This window comes from Pan troglodytes, chromosome 1 (assembly GCF_028858775.2).
Source record: "Pan troglodytes isolate AG18354 chromosome 1, NHGRI_mPanTro3-v2.0_pri, whole genome shotgun sequence".
NCBI classification, from domain to species: domain Eukaryota; kingdom Metazoa; phylum Chordata; class Mammalia; order Primates; family Hominidae; genus Pan; species Pan troglodytes.
This window is the reverse complement of record NC_072398.2, coordinates 122373089-122390525: the sequence shown is the minus strand read 5'-3', so window position 1 is coordinate 122390525 and position 17437 is coordinate 122373089. Positions and strand designations below refer to the sequence as shown.

Below are 17437 nucleotides of genomic sequence, written 5' to 3'. Positions count from 1 at the left end.
CAAATTAAAGTCACGATCACAGAAAAACTAAAGATATGTATATAAATATGTAGTTATACAAAGGTCAAAAGGCTAGGTGCCGTGGCCATCGCCTGTGGTCCCAGCTACTCAGGAGGCTGAGGTGGGAGGATCACTTGATCTAGGAGCAATGAGCCGTGTTCGCGCTACTGCTCTCCAGCCTGGGCGACACGGCGAGAACGGGTCTCCAAAAAAAAAAACACCACGATTCTGTAAGGTGGAAATTAGTACCGCCTTTTCCTGGGACCTATGTTCCCCTCCGAGCCACGCGAGGGCAGCAACGCGCGCACTCTGAGGAACACCTCGTTCCTCAGGACTCGTCCGCCTGTGCTCGGTGGTTTCTCCCAGAATCCTCCAAGGCGCGGGAGGGGGCGGAGGGCTTAAAAGCCGCGGGGGGAGCGGACTTCCGCTGTTTTAGGGAGGGAGAGCGGCCTGGGTCCTGGGTGTTGTGTGCGGAGCTGTGGTATCGCGTGTGAGGCGCGTGCGGGGTGAGTGTGAGTGGACGCGTGAGTGTGTGAGTGTGCGCGCTTGGAGCGTGTTAGGCGAGTGCGTGCGCCCACCCCTGCGCCCCTCCTCCCGCTTACACTTTGATCTTATTTGATCGGATCGTGACCCCAGCCCCGCCGGGCCGACCCGAAATGAAAAGCTCTCCTCCTGCGAAGCCCCCTCGGGGCGCTGTGCAGCGAGGCCCCTTAGGCGGCGGCCACGCTGTGGTCCCCGAGGTCCCGGAGCTGGCCCTGCGGGGCCCGGCGCTCAGAAGTGATGAATTGATCAGATAGACGAGGCCGGGCTTGTCCCTGGCCACTGATTATCGAGGCGATTCTGATCTGGGCACAGCCACCGGGCTGCGGGCTGCCGGTGGCGTAGGGGCGAGCACGTGAACGGCGGCGGCGGGCGGGGATGCTGAGCGCTGTGGCCAAGGGTAAATGAGCCGCTGCCCCTCCCCCTGGAGCTGGAAGGTCGCGGAGGCCTTTTTCGCCGCTGATATACTTTTCTCCCACTTTCCCATTTCTCCTTGTTTTTCTTTTTTCTTTTGTTCCTTTTTTTTTTTTTTTTTTGAGACAGGGTCTTGCTCTGTCGCCCAGACTGGAGTGCAGAACCGCAATATCGGCTCACTGCAACTTCGACCTCCTTGGCTCAAGCGATCCTCACATCTCTGTCTCCCGAATAGGTGGAACTACAGGCGCGCGTCACCACGCTCGGCTAATTTTTGTATCTTTTGGTAGAGACGGGGTTTCACCATGTTTTGCCAGGCTGGTCTCGAACTCCAACCTCAAGTGATCCGCCCGCCTCGGCTTCCCAAAGTGCTGGGATTACAGGCGTGAGCCACCGCGCCCGGCCCCTTTTTTAGTTTTTCTTTCTTTCTTTTTGTTTTTGAAACGGTCTCACACTGTTTCTCAGGCTGGAGTGCAGTGGCGCAATCATAGTTCACTGCAGTCTCGACCTCCCAGGCTCAAGAGATTCTCCTACCTCAGCCTGCCCAGTAGCTGGGACTATCAGTGCACGCCACAACGCCAGTCCTCTCCTTGTTTTTCTTTAGGCTTGGCTTGACTTTTTTTTTTTTTTTTTTTTGAGACGGAGTCTTGCTCTGTCGCCCAGGCTGGAGTGCAGTGGCACGATCTCGGCTCACTGCAAGCTCCGCCTCCCGGGTTCACGTCATTCTGCCTCAGCCTCCCGAGTAGCTGGGACTACAGGCGCCCACCACCACGCCCGGCTAAATTTTTGTATTTTTTAGTAGAGACGGGGTTTCACCATGTTAGCCAGGATGGTCTCGATCTCCTGACCTGGTGATCCACCCACCTCGGCCTCCCAAAGTGCTGGGATTACAGGCGTGAGCTACGGCGCCCAGCCGGCTTGACATTTTTTGTATGCTACCAACACTTGTATCCCCAGGGCTAACGGCATGGTACAGCATCTGCCGCTAAGGGATATACACACACTGTCTAGTATGTCCTTATACATGTATATGTCCATTAAGAGAACATGAAATGTTCCAGGGACACTCCTGGAATATACTGAATTAGAATTATCAGGGAGGTCTAGGAATCCATGTTTTTAAAAGCAAATACCTTTTTTTGATGTTTAGTATCTCAACCTTCATAATGTGATTATCCAGGTAGTCATGCCTCTGCCACCTTAAGCCACTCTAAATAATGAGATCTGAAACTTCATATAGCCACTTGGCAGCAGATATGTGAATAGGTCGGAAAGTCTGGGTGGAAGGGGACTCTATTTATTTATCTATTTAGAGACGGAGCCTCACTCTGTTGCCCAGGCTGGAGTGCAGTGGCGCGATCTTGGCTCACTGCAACCTCCACCTCCCGGGTTCAAGCAATTCTTCTGTCTCAGCCTCCCAAATAGCTGGGACTACAGGCACGCACCACCACGCCCAGCTAATTTTGTATTTTTATTAGAAACGGGGTTTCACCATGTTGCCCAGGCTGGTCTTGAACCCCTGACCTCAGATGATCCACCCACTTCAGCCTTCTAAAGTGCTGGGATTGTAATTCCAAAGTGCTGGGTGGCGTGAGCCACCGCGCCCGGCTGGAAGGGGACTCTTAACAGTTTGGCTTAAGGACCCTCCACCTGAGTGCCTGAAAGAAGCCCTTTCATATCTGAATTGCTCAGCAATTATGTTGTCAAACTTAATTAGAAATGGGAATTTATTGTACGATATTCTATTCTATTATTTTTCCTTTCTTTTTTTACTTTACTTTTTTTTTTTTTTTTAGACAGAGTTTCGCTCCTGTTGACCAGTCTGGAGTGCAGTGGCCCCATCTCAGCTCACTGCAACCTCCCCCTCTGGGGTTAAAGGGAGTCTCCTGCCTCAGCTTCCCAAGTAGCTGGAGTTACAGGCGCCCACCACCACACCCAGCTAATTTTTTGGTATTTTTAGTAGAGATGGGGTTTCACCATGTTGGCTAGACTGGTATGGAACTCCTGACATCAGGTGATCCACCTACCTCAGCCTCCCAAAGTGTTGGGATTGCAGGCATGAACCACTGTGCCTGGCTTGTTTTAATTCTTAATTTTTTTTTTTTTTCTTGGATGCAGTCTCACTCTGTCGCCCAGGCTGGAGTGCAGTGGCTCCGTCTCGGCTCACTGCAACCTCCACCTCCCGGGTTCAAGCGATTCTCCTGCCTCAGCCTCCCGAGTAGCTGGGATTACAGGCGTGCGCCACCACACCCAGCTAATTTTTGTATTTTTAGTAGAGACAAGGTTTCACCATGTTGGCCAGGCTGGTATCGAACTGGCTGGTTGCAAACTCCTGACCTTGTGATCTCCCGGTCTCAGCCTCCCAAAGTGCTGGGATTACAGGCATGAGCCACCGCGCCCAGCCAATTCTTAAATTCTTGATATTACAGAACTAAAGTGAAACTTAACATTTCACTCTTAAATATTTTATCGACAAATAAAATTCATGACCCAAAAAGCCCAAAACTAAAAACAGGGAAAAGCTTATAAAATTAAAAATGGTTCCCAGCATTAACAGCTGAACAGAGAATGTGATTTTAAAATTCTTAGCAGATGATGTTGTGTAGAAACTGAACACTTACAAATTATTTAAAAGCTGGAATCACTCACCAGAAACTACACAGTTGGATCATGGGAAAACAGCACAAAGGGGTTATTGAGGGAACCTACACTATTCTAGCTGCGCTCCGTACCCTTCTCAGAGGAAAGCCTGGCATTGATTAAATACTGGCCGAGACTGACACTAGCAGCAGAGCCCCTGATGGTACCCTGCCTATCAGAGGACCCTTCCACTGGGTTGGCAGTTTTGATCTGGGCCCCGGACATCCGGCGGATCTCATTAATGTTGGCGCCTTGGGGGCCGATTACACAGCCAATTAAGTTATTTGGAATGGTGAATTTGTGGGTGGTTTGAGTAGATTTTTGTTTGTTTGGTTTTTTTTTTTTTTTTTTGAGACGGAGTCTCGCTCAGTAGCCCAGGCTGGAGTGCAGTGGCGTGATCTGGGCTCACTGCAAGCTCTGCCTCCCGGGTTCACGCCAGTCTCCTGCCTCAGCCTCCCGAGTAGCTGGGATTACAGGCGCCCGCCACTATGCCCGGCTAGTTTTTTTTGTTTTTTTTTTTTTTTGTATTTTTAGTAGAGACGGGGTTTCACCGTGTTAGCCGGGATGGTCTGGATCTCCTGACCTCGTGATCCGCCTCGTCCTCCCAAAGTGCTGGGATTACAGGCGTGAGCCACCGCGTCCGGCCTTGGTTGTTTTTTTTTTTAGACGGAGTCCTGCTTTGTCACCTAGGTTGGAGTGCAGTGGCACAATCTCAGCTCACTGCAACCTCCGCCTCCCAGATTCAAGCGATTCTGCCTCAGCCTCCCAAGTAGCTGGGATTACAGGCGCCCTCCACTACACCCGGCTAATTTTTGTATTTTTGGTAGAGATGGGGTTTCGCCATGTTGGCCAGGCCGTTCTCGAATTCCTGACCTCAAGTGATCTGCCTGTCTCGGCCTCCTAAAGTGCTGGGATTACAGAAGTTAGCCACCGCGCCCCGCCATAGTTTGAGTAGATGTATCCAAACTTGCTTAGCCTTTCACCTCTGGAGAACTGGAGTCAGTTCGGGTGAATCCGGTCCCGCCGTGCATCATGGCAAAGTGAGATTGTTGTCTTGCCACCTGGTTCAGCTTGGCCAGATCAAGCGGAGAAATGATGTGTTGTCCTTGAATCGAGTAGGCATCTAGAGGTGGTCCCTCCAGGTCACGGGTGCCTTGGGGGTAGCCCACAGCCTTGCTGCAACGATCTTGGCCGCCCGCGCAGATGACTGGGGACTTGGCCGGCATGGGCTGGTATGGAATGGTCATGACTGTCCCCTGGGAAGACTGGGAGAGCGTTTCCGGCGTGATCAGGCAGATCTCTTTGACAAACCGATGGTGATGGCCCTCTCAGTGGAGTTGAGCAGTATATCCCCCACCACCTAGACCTGGGTACCATACTCTCGCGGATCTCTTTGATCTTAAATCTGCCTTTCCCAAACCTTTCTCTCTTTTTTAGCTTAGAAAACTACTTATTTAATTGTTTTGAGACAGGGTCTCACTCTGTTGCCCAGGCTGGAGCGCAGTGGCTCCATCATGGCTCACTGCAGGCTCAATCTCCCGGGCTCCAGTGTTCCTCATGCCTCAGCTAAAAGTGTTGGCATTACAAGCGTGAGCCATCACACCTATTGTGCAATATTCTAAAAGGTTTGCCATTCTTGTCCAATCTTTTTTATGACACAGCAGGTCCCTGTGAGTGACTTGTAATTTTGGAAATCACTGAATACATCAGTTTTTAGGTACTGCAAACCCAAGCACCAGGTTTTTGAACCATGTTTATAAGAATCAGGGCTATATATCACAGCACGAATTGACACAAAGGAAAGGGAGTTGACTCCCAGGCAAGGACAAATAGCAGAGTTAGAGATTAACAGTGGCGAGTCAGGACCAGGGAGATGGAACCAAGGAAAAGTAAAGCCCAGCAAATGCCTAAACCCAGGACGGCTAAATCTCTTAAGTGTGACCTTAGCATAAATACTGATGTTATTTGGAGCTTCTGAAAATACAAGGTAGCTCATGTCCATTTTTGTTTCCTCAACACTTAGCTCAGTTCCTGGCACATAAAGGTTTGCTGGCAGTGTTGAATGGATGGCTCTGTATGGTTGGAGTGACTTCAGTTTACAAAATATGAATATCTGTATCCTACCAAAGACTGCTGTTGTGTCCTAAATCTTCATCAGCAAGATATGATTTTCCAAGTTGCAAATATACCCCAAAGGACTAGTTTCTACGAGATGGGTAATTTCCTTCCCGTGTTTTAAGAGTAGTCAAGTGGAGGCCGGGCGTGGTGGCTCACGCCTGTAATCCCAGCACTTTGGGAGGCTGAGGTGGGTGGATCATGAGTCAGGAGTTCAAGACCACCCTGGCCAACATGGTGAAACCCTGTCTCTACTAATAATACAAAAATTAGCCGGGCATGGTGGCGTGTGCCTGTAGTCCCTACTACTCAGGAGGCTGAGGCAGGAGAATCACTTGAACCCGGGAAGCAGAGGTTGCAGTGACCCGAGATCACACCATTGCACGCCAGCCTGGGCGACAGAGCGAGACTCTGTCTCAAAAAAAAAAAAAAAAAAAAAAAAGTGGTCAAGTGGCAATTTGTAATCTATGGATAACAGACACTTCAGACTTCATCTTGCACAAATCTATTTAATGGAAGTGGGCCGCAGTGTGTTTCACTATAATTAGTTCAGGGACCTGTCAACACTAGGTGGAGAAGAAGCCACCATCTTTCTTTCGGGAGTAGCCTCCATTGGTGGCTGCAGTGTGAGGGGACACTGTGGAGAAAAGAGAAGAGGAAGTGGACTGAATTTCAGATTGTTGGCCTTTTCTAGGAAACTTTAAACATCAATACATTTGTAGGTACTGTGGAGAAGCTTCTCATAACAGCTGGGAAAACCGGCATATGGAGGACTGATGGGAGGTAGTTATAGGTCTTCCACCCCCAGGTTTTTGCCCTTGCTGTAAATATTTGTCTCCTAGACCTAAGGCTGAGCAAAGAGGCTCTGAAAAATTGAATTAATTTCCTAGCTCTATAGTCAGCATGTCCCCTGGTATTAATCTGGTACTTGCCAACTTAATCATTGCTTTCCAAGACCCACAGAAATCCCTCATCTTCCCTACTGTCCAATCACCTTAAATCCCTGATTCATGGGTCCATTTAGAAAGACTCCCCCACTGCCCCATCTGCTTACCCAGTCCTCTAACCCTTACCTATGGATCCCTGGATGCTGTGGATGGACTCCTTTTTAGGGTTGATCCAGTGTCTGATGTTAGCCAGGAAAGTGATGGGTGGAGTGGGAGGGGTTAAAAATTCTCCAGGGAATTGGATCTTGGTTCTAGAAGAAGGCATAGGGAAGAAAAGTGGAGAGTGAAATCAATCAGAGAAAGGTGAGGAAGGCAAGGTAGTTGAATGTGATCTCAAGAATAAAGCAGCCAAAGACTCTTTTTACCTCTGTGGGATTAACCAAAGGTTTTGTTTATACAGATGAGCACAATCTTGGGAGATTTCTGTTCATCTTAGACAGTGAAAATACAGAAGCTATATTATAGACACAGATGCAAAAATACAGAAATTTGTATACAAATGAGTACCTAGTGATTATCATTTTCCAGGTGACATTTTACCTTATATGACTGGATGGCAGCATGTTTAGGCTGGAGAGGCTCTGCCTCTACCACTTACCTATAGGTATCCTGCGTGGTTTTCTGGTTTAACAGTATCTCACTTTTGTTCTTGAATGTCCCAGTGTGGTGGTTGTACAAGGCTGCTAAGCGGAAGTCCAGGTCATCCTTTGGTATCTATAGAAGTCAGTCCCCCCCAAGGTTAGCTCAGCCACCTGTGTCCCTGCTCTAGTCAGGTTCTATTGTGCTCTACTCTTCCCCAAAAGTATAGTGAAGGCTCTCTTGGGCCTGAAATCCACCAACTCCGTATACACTAAATTGTTGTATATGATAACTCTTGTTGATATGGAATTATCTTTGGGTTAGGTCTAGGGAGTGGTGAGCTCTCACCGGAGACTCAGGAATATTGTTCCTGATGTGGGCTTAATGAACTTTACCTCATTCATGTTTATATTCAGTCCTTGTTTTAGTCAGAGAATGAGAAGGTTTGTAAAATCATTTGCTCTAGATAACTGCCTAGAGCAAAACCTAAGCCTTCTGGCTTCCCAGAGGCCAGATAAATTGATTTTTGGCTTTGGATTTGGTAGGATCTTGGGTTAGAGACAAAAGGAAAAGTACTGAAGCAGTTAGGGACAGACTAAATTTCAAAAAGAATATTAAGGGCTGGGTGCAGTGGCTCATGCCTATAATCCCAGCACTTCGGGAGGCTGAAGTGGGAGGATCGCTTGAGGCCAGGAGTTTGAGATCAGCCTGAGCAACATATCGAGACCTCATCTCTTCAAAAAAAAAAAAAAAAAATTAGCTGCATGTCATGGCACATGCCTATAGTTTCAGGAGGCAGAGGCAGGAGGATTGCCTGAGCCTGGGAGGTTCAGGCTACGGTAAACCATGATCAGGCCACAGCATTCCACCCTGGGTGACAGGAAAAAAAAAAAAAAAAGCCCTAAACTGCTGCAAAGAGGAATAATATTTCAATGCTAGGTACCTCGGGATCAAAATAGTAGGCATCCCGCCTCATGGAAGTAATTGTGGAGGTTGAGTTGAGCCGACTCCAGGGTTCCTGCTGCTGAGCAAGGTGTGTTGGGTTCTTGTATGGCAATTTCTGCAGAAGAGAAACCATATCCAGGACAACCTGGTTATACGGGAAGCCTTGCTGATGTGGTTAGCTTCAGTAGCATCCCCTTATTCCATCCGGTTTTGTGTTTTTTGTTTTGTTTTATTTTTTGAGACAGAATCTCACTCTGTCATAGAAGCTGGAGTGCAGTGGCGAGATCTCGGCTCACTGCAACCTCTGTCTCTTGGGTTTAAGTGACTCTTCTGTCTCAGCCCCTCAAGTAGCTGGGATTACAGCCATGTGCCACTATGCCCGGCTAATTTTTGTATTTTTAGTAGAGACAGAGTTTCACCATGTTGGCCAGGCTGGTCTTCAACTCCTGGCCTCAAGTGATACACCTGTCTCAGCCTCCCAAAGTGCTCAGATTACAGGTATGAGCCATCATGCCCGGCCCCATCTAGTTTTATTTGAATCTCAGACATCTGCAAAGAGAAGAATGGTATGGGGCAGGACTCCCCAGGCTCTTGATCCTCCTATGTTTTCTTAGTGAGAACTGACAGAAACAGGCCAGGAATATAGGAGAAGGTGTAGAGTGGGATGAGGGGAGTGAAGAGTTGGGAGCAGATAGGAAAAATGATGAGCTTAGGTTTAGATGTACTGAGTTTGAAGAAAAGGTAAGATATTCTAATGCAAATAACAGGTAGAAAATTGGAAGTGTAACTTGTTGGAGGAGAGCTCAGAAGTCTTGGTTGTCCACATGAAGTAGTAGCTGAAGCCTGCAAAATGGAGTCAGGCCAAAAGGGAAGAACGGGTTTGTGAGGATTGTACAGTATTATAACTGGGAGTGAGGAGGGCCCTAGAGAAGCAGTCAGAGACGAAATCAGGAGAATGCAATGTCTAAGCAGGTGAGAAAAAGATTCCAATAAGCAGGGAAGGGTCATTGATTGCAGGAATGGCAGAAAAAGTCCACTGGACATTAGTCCTCTCAATAAAACTCCACAGGCATGAATGTAAAAAGCATGTAACAGATTTCTTCATTATATGTAAAATGCCATATTCACCACTGTATCCCCAGTTCCTAGCACACTACCTAACACATGGTATTAAAAAATGCTTGAATCCACTATATCATTTGACTGAATTCCAGTGAGTGCAACTAACAACCTATTAGAACTCTCGCTGGGTGCAGTGTCTCACCCCTGTAATCCCAGCACTTTGGGAGGCTGAGGCGGGCAGATCACCTGAGGTCAGGAGTTTGAGACCAGCCTGACCAACATGATGAAACTCCATCTCTACTAAAATACAAAAATTAGCTGGGGGTAGTGGTGGGCGCCTGTAATCTCAGCTACTTGGGAGGCTGAGGAGGGAGAATCGCTTGAACCCAGGAGGTGGAGGTTGCAGTGAGCCGAGATCACGCCACTGCACTCCAGCCTGGGCAATAAGAGTGGGACTCTGTCTCAAAAAAAATAGAACTCTCATTAGACCTATCCAACATTGTAATCCTCCTTCCCCCCAATATGGCAAAGTGCTATGTGAGCCATACCTTTTTTTTTTTTTTTTTTTTTTTTGAGACAGAGTCTCGCTCTGTCGCCCAGACTGGAGTACAGTGGCATGATCTTGGCTCACTGCAACCTCCGCCTCCTGGGTTCAAGCGATTCTCCAGCCTTAGCCTCCCGAATAGCTAGGATTACAGGCATGTGCCACCGCATCTGGCTAATTTTTGTATTTTTATTAGAGATGGGGCTTCACCATATTGGCCAGACTGGTCTCAAACTCCTGACCTCAGGTGATCCACCTGCCTCAGCCTCCCAAACTGCTGGAATTACAGGTGTGAGCCACCGTGCCCCGCTGTGAGTCATACCTTAATTGAACAGTGTGTATCAGGCACTGTGCTATCACTGAGAAGAATGAAGTATGAAAGAAAGAAAGCTACAGGTATTTGATGCCAGCATAGGCTCAGTTGTCCTTTGATGTGGCCCTGAGCAGCACTCCTCCCACTCTCCTTGAAGACCACTTAAACCTCGTCATCTCTGTCAGCAGAAGGATGAGATTGTCTTTCACTGAGAAAGTCCAGACTGTCAAGCATGAATGCCATCTTTACATCCACTTTCTTTCCATCTCAGGGAAAGGAAAGTCCCTTTTACTCAAGAATAACCCTTTCTCCCCAGACCCACCCTTCCCTGGTCTTCTGAGACCTGTACCATTCTGCATACGCTCTCTTCTGACCCCAGCCTCACTTCATTTCTTTGTCGTGGTCTAGCTACCAGCCTGTCACCTTCCCTACAGAACCAGACCTTTTCAGGAGTCAATATTTACTATCTCTACTTCCTCACTCACCATTCCCATACCCTCTTTAGCTCGCTGCAGTCTGGCCTCTGCCTCAAGCACCCCCTAAAACTGCTCTTGCTAGTTATCAATGATCTCTGTGGCCAGGTCAGGTGGATCCTTTCCAGGCCTGATCTTATTTGAACTCAGCTGTTTCTGGCACCATAATGCTGATTCCCTCAAATGCCCTCACCAAGCTCTGTGGGCCCAGCTCCTCTGGGTTTTCCTCTTATTTCTGGCCTTTATCTCTCAGCTACTGTCTCAGCTCCACTTTCTCTCTGTCCCTTAGGCAGTGCTATTCTCCAAGGGTCTCATTTTTACTTTTCTTATGCTCACATCCACTGGATGAGCTGATTCCCTTCCATGGCTTCAACTACCATATGGGTACCATAGCTCATACGGATACACAGCTCAGTCATACATCTTCAATCCAGAACTCTCAATCCTGTTGCCTACTATTGACCTTCACTTAAATACACCACAGCCACTACAAAAACATCTACATAGTTGATGTTTCTCAACATCTTTCTCCCCAAACCTGCTTCCCCAGGATGCCCCATTTCAGTGAAACCTCAGAATTAAACCCTTAGGAACCCAGCAGTTATCCTAGACTCACCTCCTCTCTTGGGCTCATGTCCGGTCGGTCCCCAAGTCCTGTCAGTCCTGCCCTGTGCACCTTTCTCACATCTGCACCTGATCGCCACCCCCTGTGGCACTGCTGTAGATCTGTTACTCTTCCTCCTGGAGATCACCTCACCTGCCTCCTAGCTGATCCCTCTTGTCTCACTCTCATCCTATCCAGTCTGCTGCCACTTGTGCTTCCTAAAACACCCATCTGATTGTGTCACTGTGGTACTTAAAATCCTGCTATGGGGCTGGGACCCATGGCTCATGCCTGTAATCTCAGCACTTTGGGAGGCCAAAGCAGGAGGATCACTTGAGGCTAGGAGTTTGAGACCAGCCTGGGCAACAAAGGAAGATCCTGGTTCTACAAAAAAATAAAATAAGAATTAGCCGGGTGTGGTGGCATCACCTGTAGTCCCAGCTACTTGGGAGGCTGAGGTGGGAGAATTGCTTAAGCCCAGGAGTTCGAGGCTGCAGTAAGCCAAGATTGCACCAGTGCACTCCAGCTGGGGTGACAGAGCAAGGAGACCCTGTCTCAAAAAAAAAAAAAATCCCACAATGATTCCTCACATCCCTAGGATGAAACCATAGCTAGCTAGCATGGTGTACACAGCACACCCAGCCAACCAAGGGCATCTCTCCAGCTCTGATTTCTGAGTGCTTCCATTGCACGCCTACACTCCAGCCCTTCTGGACTATTTGCAGTTCCCCAAATAAGCCATTCTCTCTCTCCTTTCCATGTATTTGCACCTGCTGCTTCCTTTGCCTTGCATATCTGGTTCCTGTTTCCTTCTTCCTAACTCACATTCTATCCACTCCCTCACCTGGCCTACCTAACTCATATTTGGACATCAAAATGCATCTGTTCTGTGAAGCTTTCCTTTAAGTTCCTGGTTCTCACGGCACCCTGCACACAACTCTGTCACAACATGTGCTATTGTGCAAGCATTTTTGCTATTGTAGGTCTCTCTTTACTACTAGAGTTCCTTGACAGCAGAAGCTACATCTAATTTATTTATATATCCTTGGCGTTTAGCAGAGTGTCTGGCTTATAGTAAATAAGTATTGAATAAATAAAAAGGGGCTCTCAATATTGTTATTAGACCACAATTACCACTTAATTCATCTTATTGTGCACCACTTCATATATCCCAATCACTTCTACCAGAAAAAAGATCATCTAAGTTCCGAAATCAGTGTCCACCATCATGCTAAACACACACATAACAAACATATTGTGGCATTAACCAGAAGACAGAGACAGTGTGAACACAGATGTGTAAAGCATGACCTCTGGTGGCTTTCAGAGGATTCTCTCCCACTCCATATCTCATTTCTCTTCAGAGAACAGTCTTCCAAATAGGGAAATGGGTAGCTTGAAGGAACCTGGGCACTGCCATAATTATACTCACAATTGATTTGAGCTGCCAGAGCCCCTTGTTCCTCTAGACTAGAGCTCTACTTTCCTCTGCTCAAAAACGCCTCTGAAACGTTAGCCGACTTGAATATGGAGATAGGGAGGCAGGCAGAAAACAGACTTCCCTGGTACCCGACTGAGTGTCTTCACCAGAGTCCTTTATGTTACCATCTCTGCTCATCACACAGACAGAAAGAAGACTACCGGCGACCCTACTGGGAATCTGCGCAAGAAACCACAGTACCTTGGAAGCCCGCAGTTCTCCTAAGTAGGAATCATCGTTATCTAATGTAGGCTGCTGGAAAGGGTCCCGGGTGGGAGGCATGCCTAAATGCCTAACTCTTTTAAGAGGGATGGGAGGCCCGCTCAGCCGCAGCACAGCCTCACTGGCATAAGATCCCGGGTCCCAATTGTTTGGAGCGCTGGTTTCGGTTGCCAGGCAACTGCCCAGCCATCTATGACAGAGGAATTCCCTCAGAGGAGGGCGCCACCTGGCGGCTGACCACGGGAGGCCCCTGGGGAGGAAGCTCCAGGGACTGCAGAGGGAACGTTCCGCTGAGCGGGCCCCGAGACTTGGAATTGCACTCCTGAGCCTCGGCGGAAAAGTGCTGGCTGCTTACCATCAGGACTTCTGCAAAAGACTTCAGTTGAGGAAAGAAGTCCTGAAAGATGACCCAGAAATTTCCTTCTCCCTCGCACCTAACAAAAGGCTTTCAAAGCCATGAGAGAATGAGGATGTCAAGAGACCAAAGACGGCCGGGCGCGGTGGTTCACGCCTGTAATCTCAGCACTTTGGGAAGCGGAGGCGGGCGGATCGCTTAAGCCCAAGAGTTCGAGACCAGTCTGGGCAACATGGCGAAACCCCGTCTCTACAAAAAGTAGGAAAAAAATTAGCTGGGCTTGGTGGCACGCGCCCGTAGTCCCAGCTACTCGGGAGGCTAATCCAGGAGAATCTCTTGAACCCGGAAGGCGGAGGTTGCAGTTAGCCGAGATCGCGCCACTGCACTCCAGTCTGGGCGAGAGAGTGAGACCCTGTCTAGAGAGAGAGAGAGAGAGAGAGAGAGAGAGAGAGAGAGAGAGAGAGAGAGAGACAGAGACAGACCCACGTGCGGCGCTTGGGAAATTGCGGCTAAGGCAAACTCCTCGCTTAAACTCGGATCAACTACAGTGTCGGGGCTTCTCTTCTAGCCGGTTGTAAAAGCACGGATGGATTTGGCGGGATGTAAGATCTCCAGGAGTGGCCTTCGTAGGAGGGAACACGTACTGGGGCCCCTTCCAGGCGACGACGTCTGGAGGGTGATCTCTCCATCTTCTTTCTCTCGGTTCACACGCCACGTGTGAAACATCGGAGATGCTCATAAAATAACCCCTGGCCCGAAAGGGCAGTAGAAAACGGAAATTTGTTGGCTGGCTTGGAGGATGCTTCCACCGTGTTCTTCACACGAGCCCCGGGCCTGCCTGTTGGGCCGGTTGCGCACCCCGGGCGCGCGCTCTCCCGCGCCCACGCCGCGCGCACCAGCGGCGGCGGCTGCCATGGCGACCCGCAGGTGAGCGGCAGAGGCGCGCGTGGTCCCTGCCCCACCCGCGCGGAGCCAGAGAGGAGGCGGTTGTCAAGGCGACGTGGGTAGGAGGAGAGGACGGAGGGAGGAGGAAGGATGGGCGGTGTTGGCGTAGCCGCAGGGAGGTGACTGGAGCGAGCCTGGCCTCTTGCATCCTCCCCCTGTGTACCTCCCTCCCCTTTTTTTCCGCCTTCTGCCAGCAGAAGCAGCAGCCGCAGCACCTGAGCCGCTACTGCCGCTCACTCAGGACAACGCTATGGCTGAGCCTGGGCACAGCCACCATCTCTCCGCCAGAGTCAGGGGAAGAACTGAGAGGCGCATACCCCGGCTGTTGCGGCTGCTGCTCTGGGCTGGGACCGCCTTCCAGGTGACCCAGGGAACGGGACCGGAGCTTCACGCCTGCAAAGAGGTACTGCTGCCCCCCTACCCGACCCCGCTGTGGTCACAAAAGTCTTGGATCCAGGCGGAGACCTTGGGGACCCAGGCGCAGAGAGTTTCAGACGCCACGGAGTTTAGATTTCTTTGGGGATGAGGCGTGGGGGGAGGGAAGAGGAGCCAGTCTGGCGTCATGAGGAGGCCAGCACATTGGAGGACTCACGGATAGATCATCCTCACAGATTGGGATGCTGAGCTCAGCGAGAAAGGTCCCAGCCCCAAGAAGAGGAGCTACCTGGGTACCTGAACTCAGAATGAGGGAGGAAGACGAGTTATTTTTCAGTTAGGCTGAACTCACCTTAAAAGTGGTTGACAAGAAAAGATTATGCACAGAGAAGCAAAATAGGAAGAGGAAAGAAGAGTAGTGGGAGAGGAAAGGAGTTAGGAAGGCTAGAAAAAAGTATCAGAGCGAAGTGGTTTTATCACGGCTACACAAAACGGAGTGTGAAGGTGGGAGATGTGCGAGAGGGATGATAGGATTCCAGCTCTCTAGTTCCTTGTTTATTAAACATCGGTTAGTGCAGACTGTAAAATGTGTCTCCTCCTTATAGCTTGGCCTCCCCGCAGCGTACTATGTTTAGTGTACCTGACAGTACACGACTCACCTTTTTGCAGATTTTGAGTTCTTCAATATCTTGTGTTCTGCCAACCTCTAGTCTCCTTCTCTGACTTAACATATGTCAAAGTCTTTTTCAAGGTATTTCCAATATGTTGGAAGCAGAATTCAGACAATAAGTAGTCAATCTCTTATAACCAAAAATAGCTTTTGAAAAGTCATCTTGGAGGAACGCAAAAGGGCACTAGCAGCAACAAAACTAAGTCATTTCTATATTATTGAAATAACAATATTTGGTTGTGCTCTGAGCAACTTTTTTAGAAACCATATGGCAGAGGCAACAATAAGATATTTACAAGAACTATGTTGGGGAAGGCAAAATAAAAGTTCTGTTATTTCTGTGAAATGTGAAGGACTTCACAAAAAGTCAAGCATCTAGCTCTGTAAATTTAATCCCAAATATCAAGCTTGACTAAGGTTTTGAGAGGTTAGAATATATATATAGATGTATTTTTTTTACTTTAAAAATATATGTTTTAAAATAGAAATGAGGTTTCAATATACTGCCCCGGCCAGTGTCTAACTCCTGGGCTCAAGCGACTTCCCACCTCGGCCTCCCAAAGTGCTGGGATTATAAGAATGAGCCACTGCGCCCAGCCCAGAATATTTTTTATAAATTGTTAGTGTGAACTGATTGGCAACAACTCCACCCCATATGGAGATAAATTCTTATAAAGATGTTCTGTGTCTACAGCACAGCAGGTCATAAAGAAGTCAGGTGTGGGGGGGAGGATTTTTGTGTGAATAAAGATACTTGATTTTGAAGATTCATGAATATGACATAAGTGACCCCAGTGAGTGGGACTTTTGATAACCTTTATTAGCTCCAATAACAACCTGCCCTGGGCCATCTACATTTCCACCTAGCCGCATTATGACCTGTTTTAGAGATCGCAGGGAACAGTATGATCTTATCAGTGACTGGCTCACTGGCCTTGATGGCCTGTGGTCTAACCAACCAAAATAATGAGACCAAGAAAGCCCACTTGCCTAAGAATCAAACAAGGGAGTTTCCTGAGTGGAAGGTAAGAATCATACAGTTTAACTACCAATTCTTGTTGAGATCTTTGTCAACAATGGAAAATATGAGACATTTCAGAAATTAAGCACTTCTATTATCTTGGTTTGGAGGAAGGGAAGAATATTGATACTTGAGAACTCGAACTTGTGTACGAATTTTGCCTTTGGTCCTGTTTGAATAACCAATATTTGCCTAAGCAAAAGGTCTTGCCACAAAGTGTAAGCTTAAGGTAGTGGAAAGCTATGGAGCTCAACCTATCAGGGTTTCAGTCCTGTTACTTACCACATGGTTTTTGGATTTGTAGAATGGGTATCAAAATAACACCTACCTCAGAAAGGATTGCTTTGAGTATTGAAATAGAAAATACATTGGAAACACAAAAGAGAGTTACCCACCCTCCTTCTCTGTTCAGCTTCTTTTCCATTAGATCCACACCCCATGCCAGATTGGAAATGGCTTAGGAGGCATGCCCATTTGCCACAGGCGTCAGCAAGTCCTGTTTACATTCTCCTTGAGCAAACAGTGGCCATTGAACACCCTCAACTCCAAAACAATCAGGGAGAGAATAAACCCATTATTATAGTATTCATTTGGCAATATGAACTGATCAAACAAGTTTGGGGGCTTCCAACCCCAAATGGTGAAAAACCAATTCAAGGTAGACCAGCTCTTCTCTGTTCTTTTTTTTTTTTTTTTTGGTGAGACAGAGTCTGGCTTTGTTGCCAGGCCAGGCTGGAGTGCAGTGGCATGATCTCGGCTCACTGCAGCTTCCACCTCCCAGGCTCAAGCAATTCTCCTGCCTCAGCCTCCCAAGTAGCTGGGATTACAGGCGTGTGCAACCACACCCGGCTAATTTTTGTATTTTTAGTAGAGATGGGGTTTCACCATGTTGGCCAGGGTGGTCTTGAACTCCTGACCTCAGGTGATCCACCCGCCTTGGCCTCCCAAAGTGCTGGGACTGCAGGCGTGAGTCACTGTGCCCAGCCACTCTTCTCTGTTCTTAATCTTCATATGAATTTCTTGTGAGCTGATGTTGGGTGTTGATGGCAGGGACTCTTATCAGGCCAAGGCTGACCCTAATGACAATAATATTGTTCTAGCCTTGTTCGTGAAAGCTGAGGCATCCCTCTGGATGTAATCAGGAAACGGAGAGGTTTAGCTTGAGGCCTAAACTGAAGTGGCAAAGTGGGAGT

The 17437-nt window shown here is 48.3% G+C and overlaps 2 protein-coding genes and 1 non-coding gene across 10 annotated transcripts in view; 2 read left to right on the top strand and 1 right to left on the bottom strand.

The window, feature by feature from the left end:
- Positions 1-429: 429 nt before the first annotated feature.
- LOC112207607 (small Cajal body-specific RNA 2) lies at positions 430-849 on the top strand. The gene has a single exon (XR_002942034.1). It is a non-coding gene; the product is annotated as a small Cajal body-specific RNA 2 (non-coding RNA).
- A 5349-nt stretch (positions 850-6198) lies between these two features.
- Positions 6199-13966, bottom strand: CFAP276 (cilia and flagella associated protein 276). Of its 2 annotated transcripts, none has more exons than XM_003308261.5 (5): positions 13878-13966; positions 8179-8295; positions 7255-7370; positions 6783-6907; positions 6199-6346 (listed from the first exon to the last, which is right to left on the bottom strand). In XM_003308261.5, exons 1-5 carry the CDS (start codon positions 13920-13922, stop codon positions 6276-6278), a joined length of 474 nt encoding a protein of 157 aa, XP_003308309.3. In that variant the 5' UTR covers positions 13923-13966; the 3' UTR covers positions 6199-6275. The 2 variants fall into 2 exon arrangements, with proteins under 2 accessions (XP_003308309.3, XP_054524468.1); XM_054668493.2 differs by lacking the exon at positions 13878-13966 and adding an exon at positions 12858-13193.
- Positions 13096-17437, top strand: part of ELAPOR1 (endosome-lysosome associated apoptosis and autophagy regulator 1) — a 90415-nt gene continuing 86073 nt past the window's right edge. For 2 of the 7 annotated variants that reach the window (XM_054685909.2, XM_054686038.2), the window contains exons 1-2: positions 14111-14237; positions 14373-14581. In XM_054685909.2, coding sequence (XP_054541884.1) covers positions 14429-14581 — 153 coding nt within the window. In that variant the 5' untranslated portion in view covers positions 14111-14237; positions 14373-14428. 7 annotated transcript variants of the gene reach the window in all.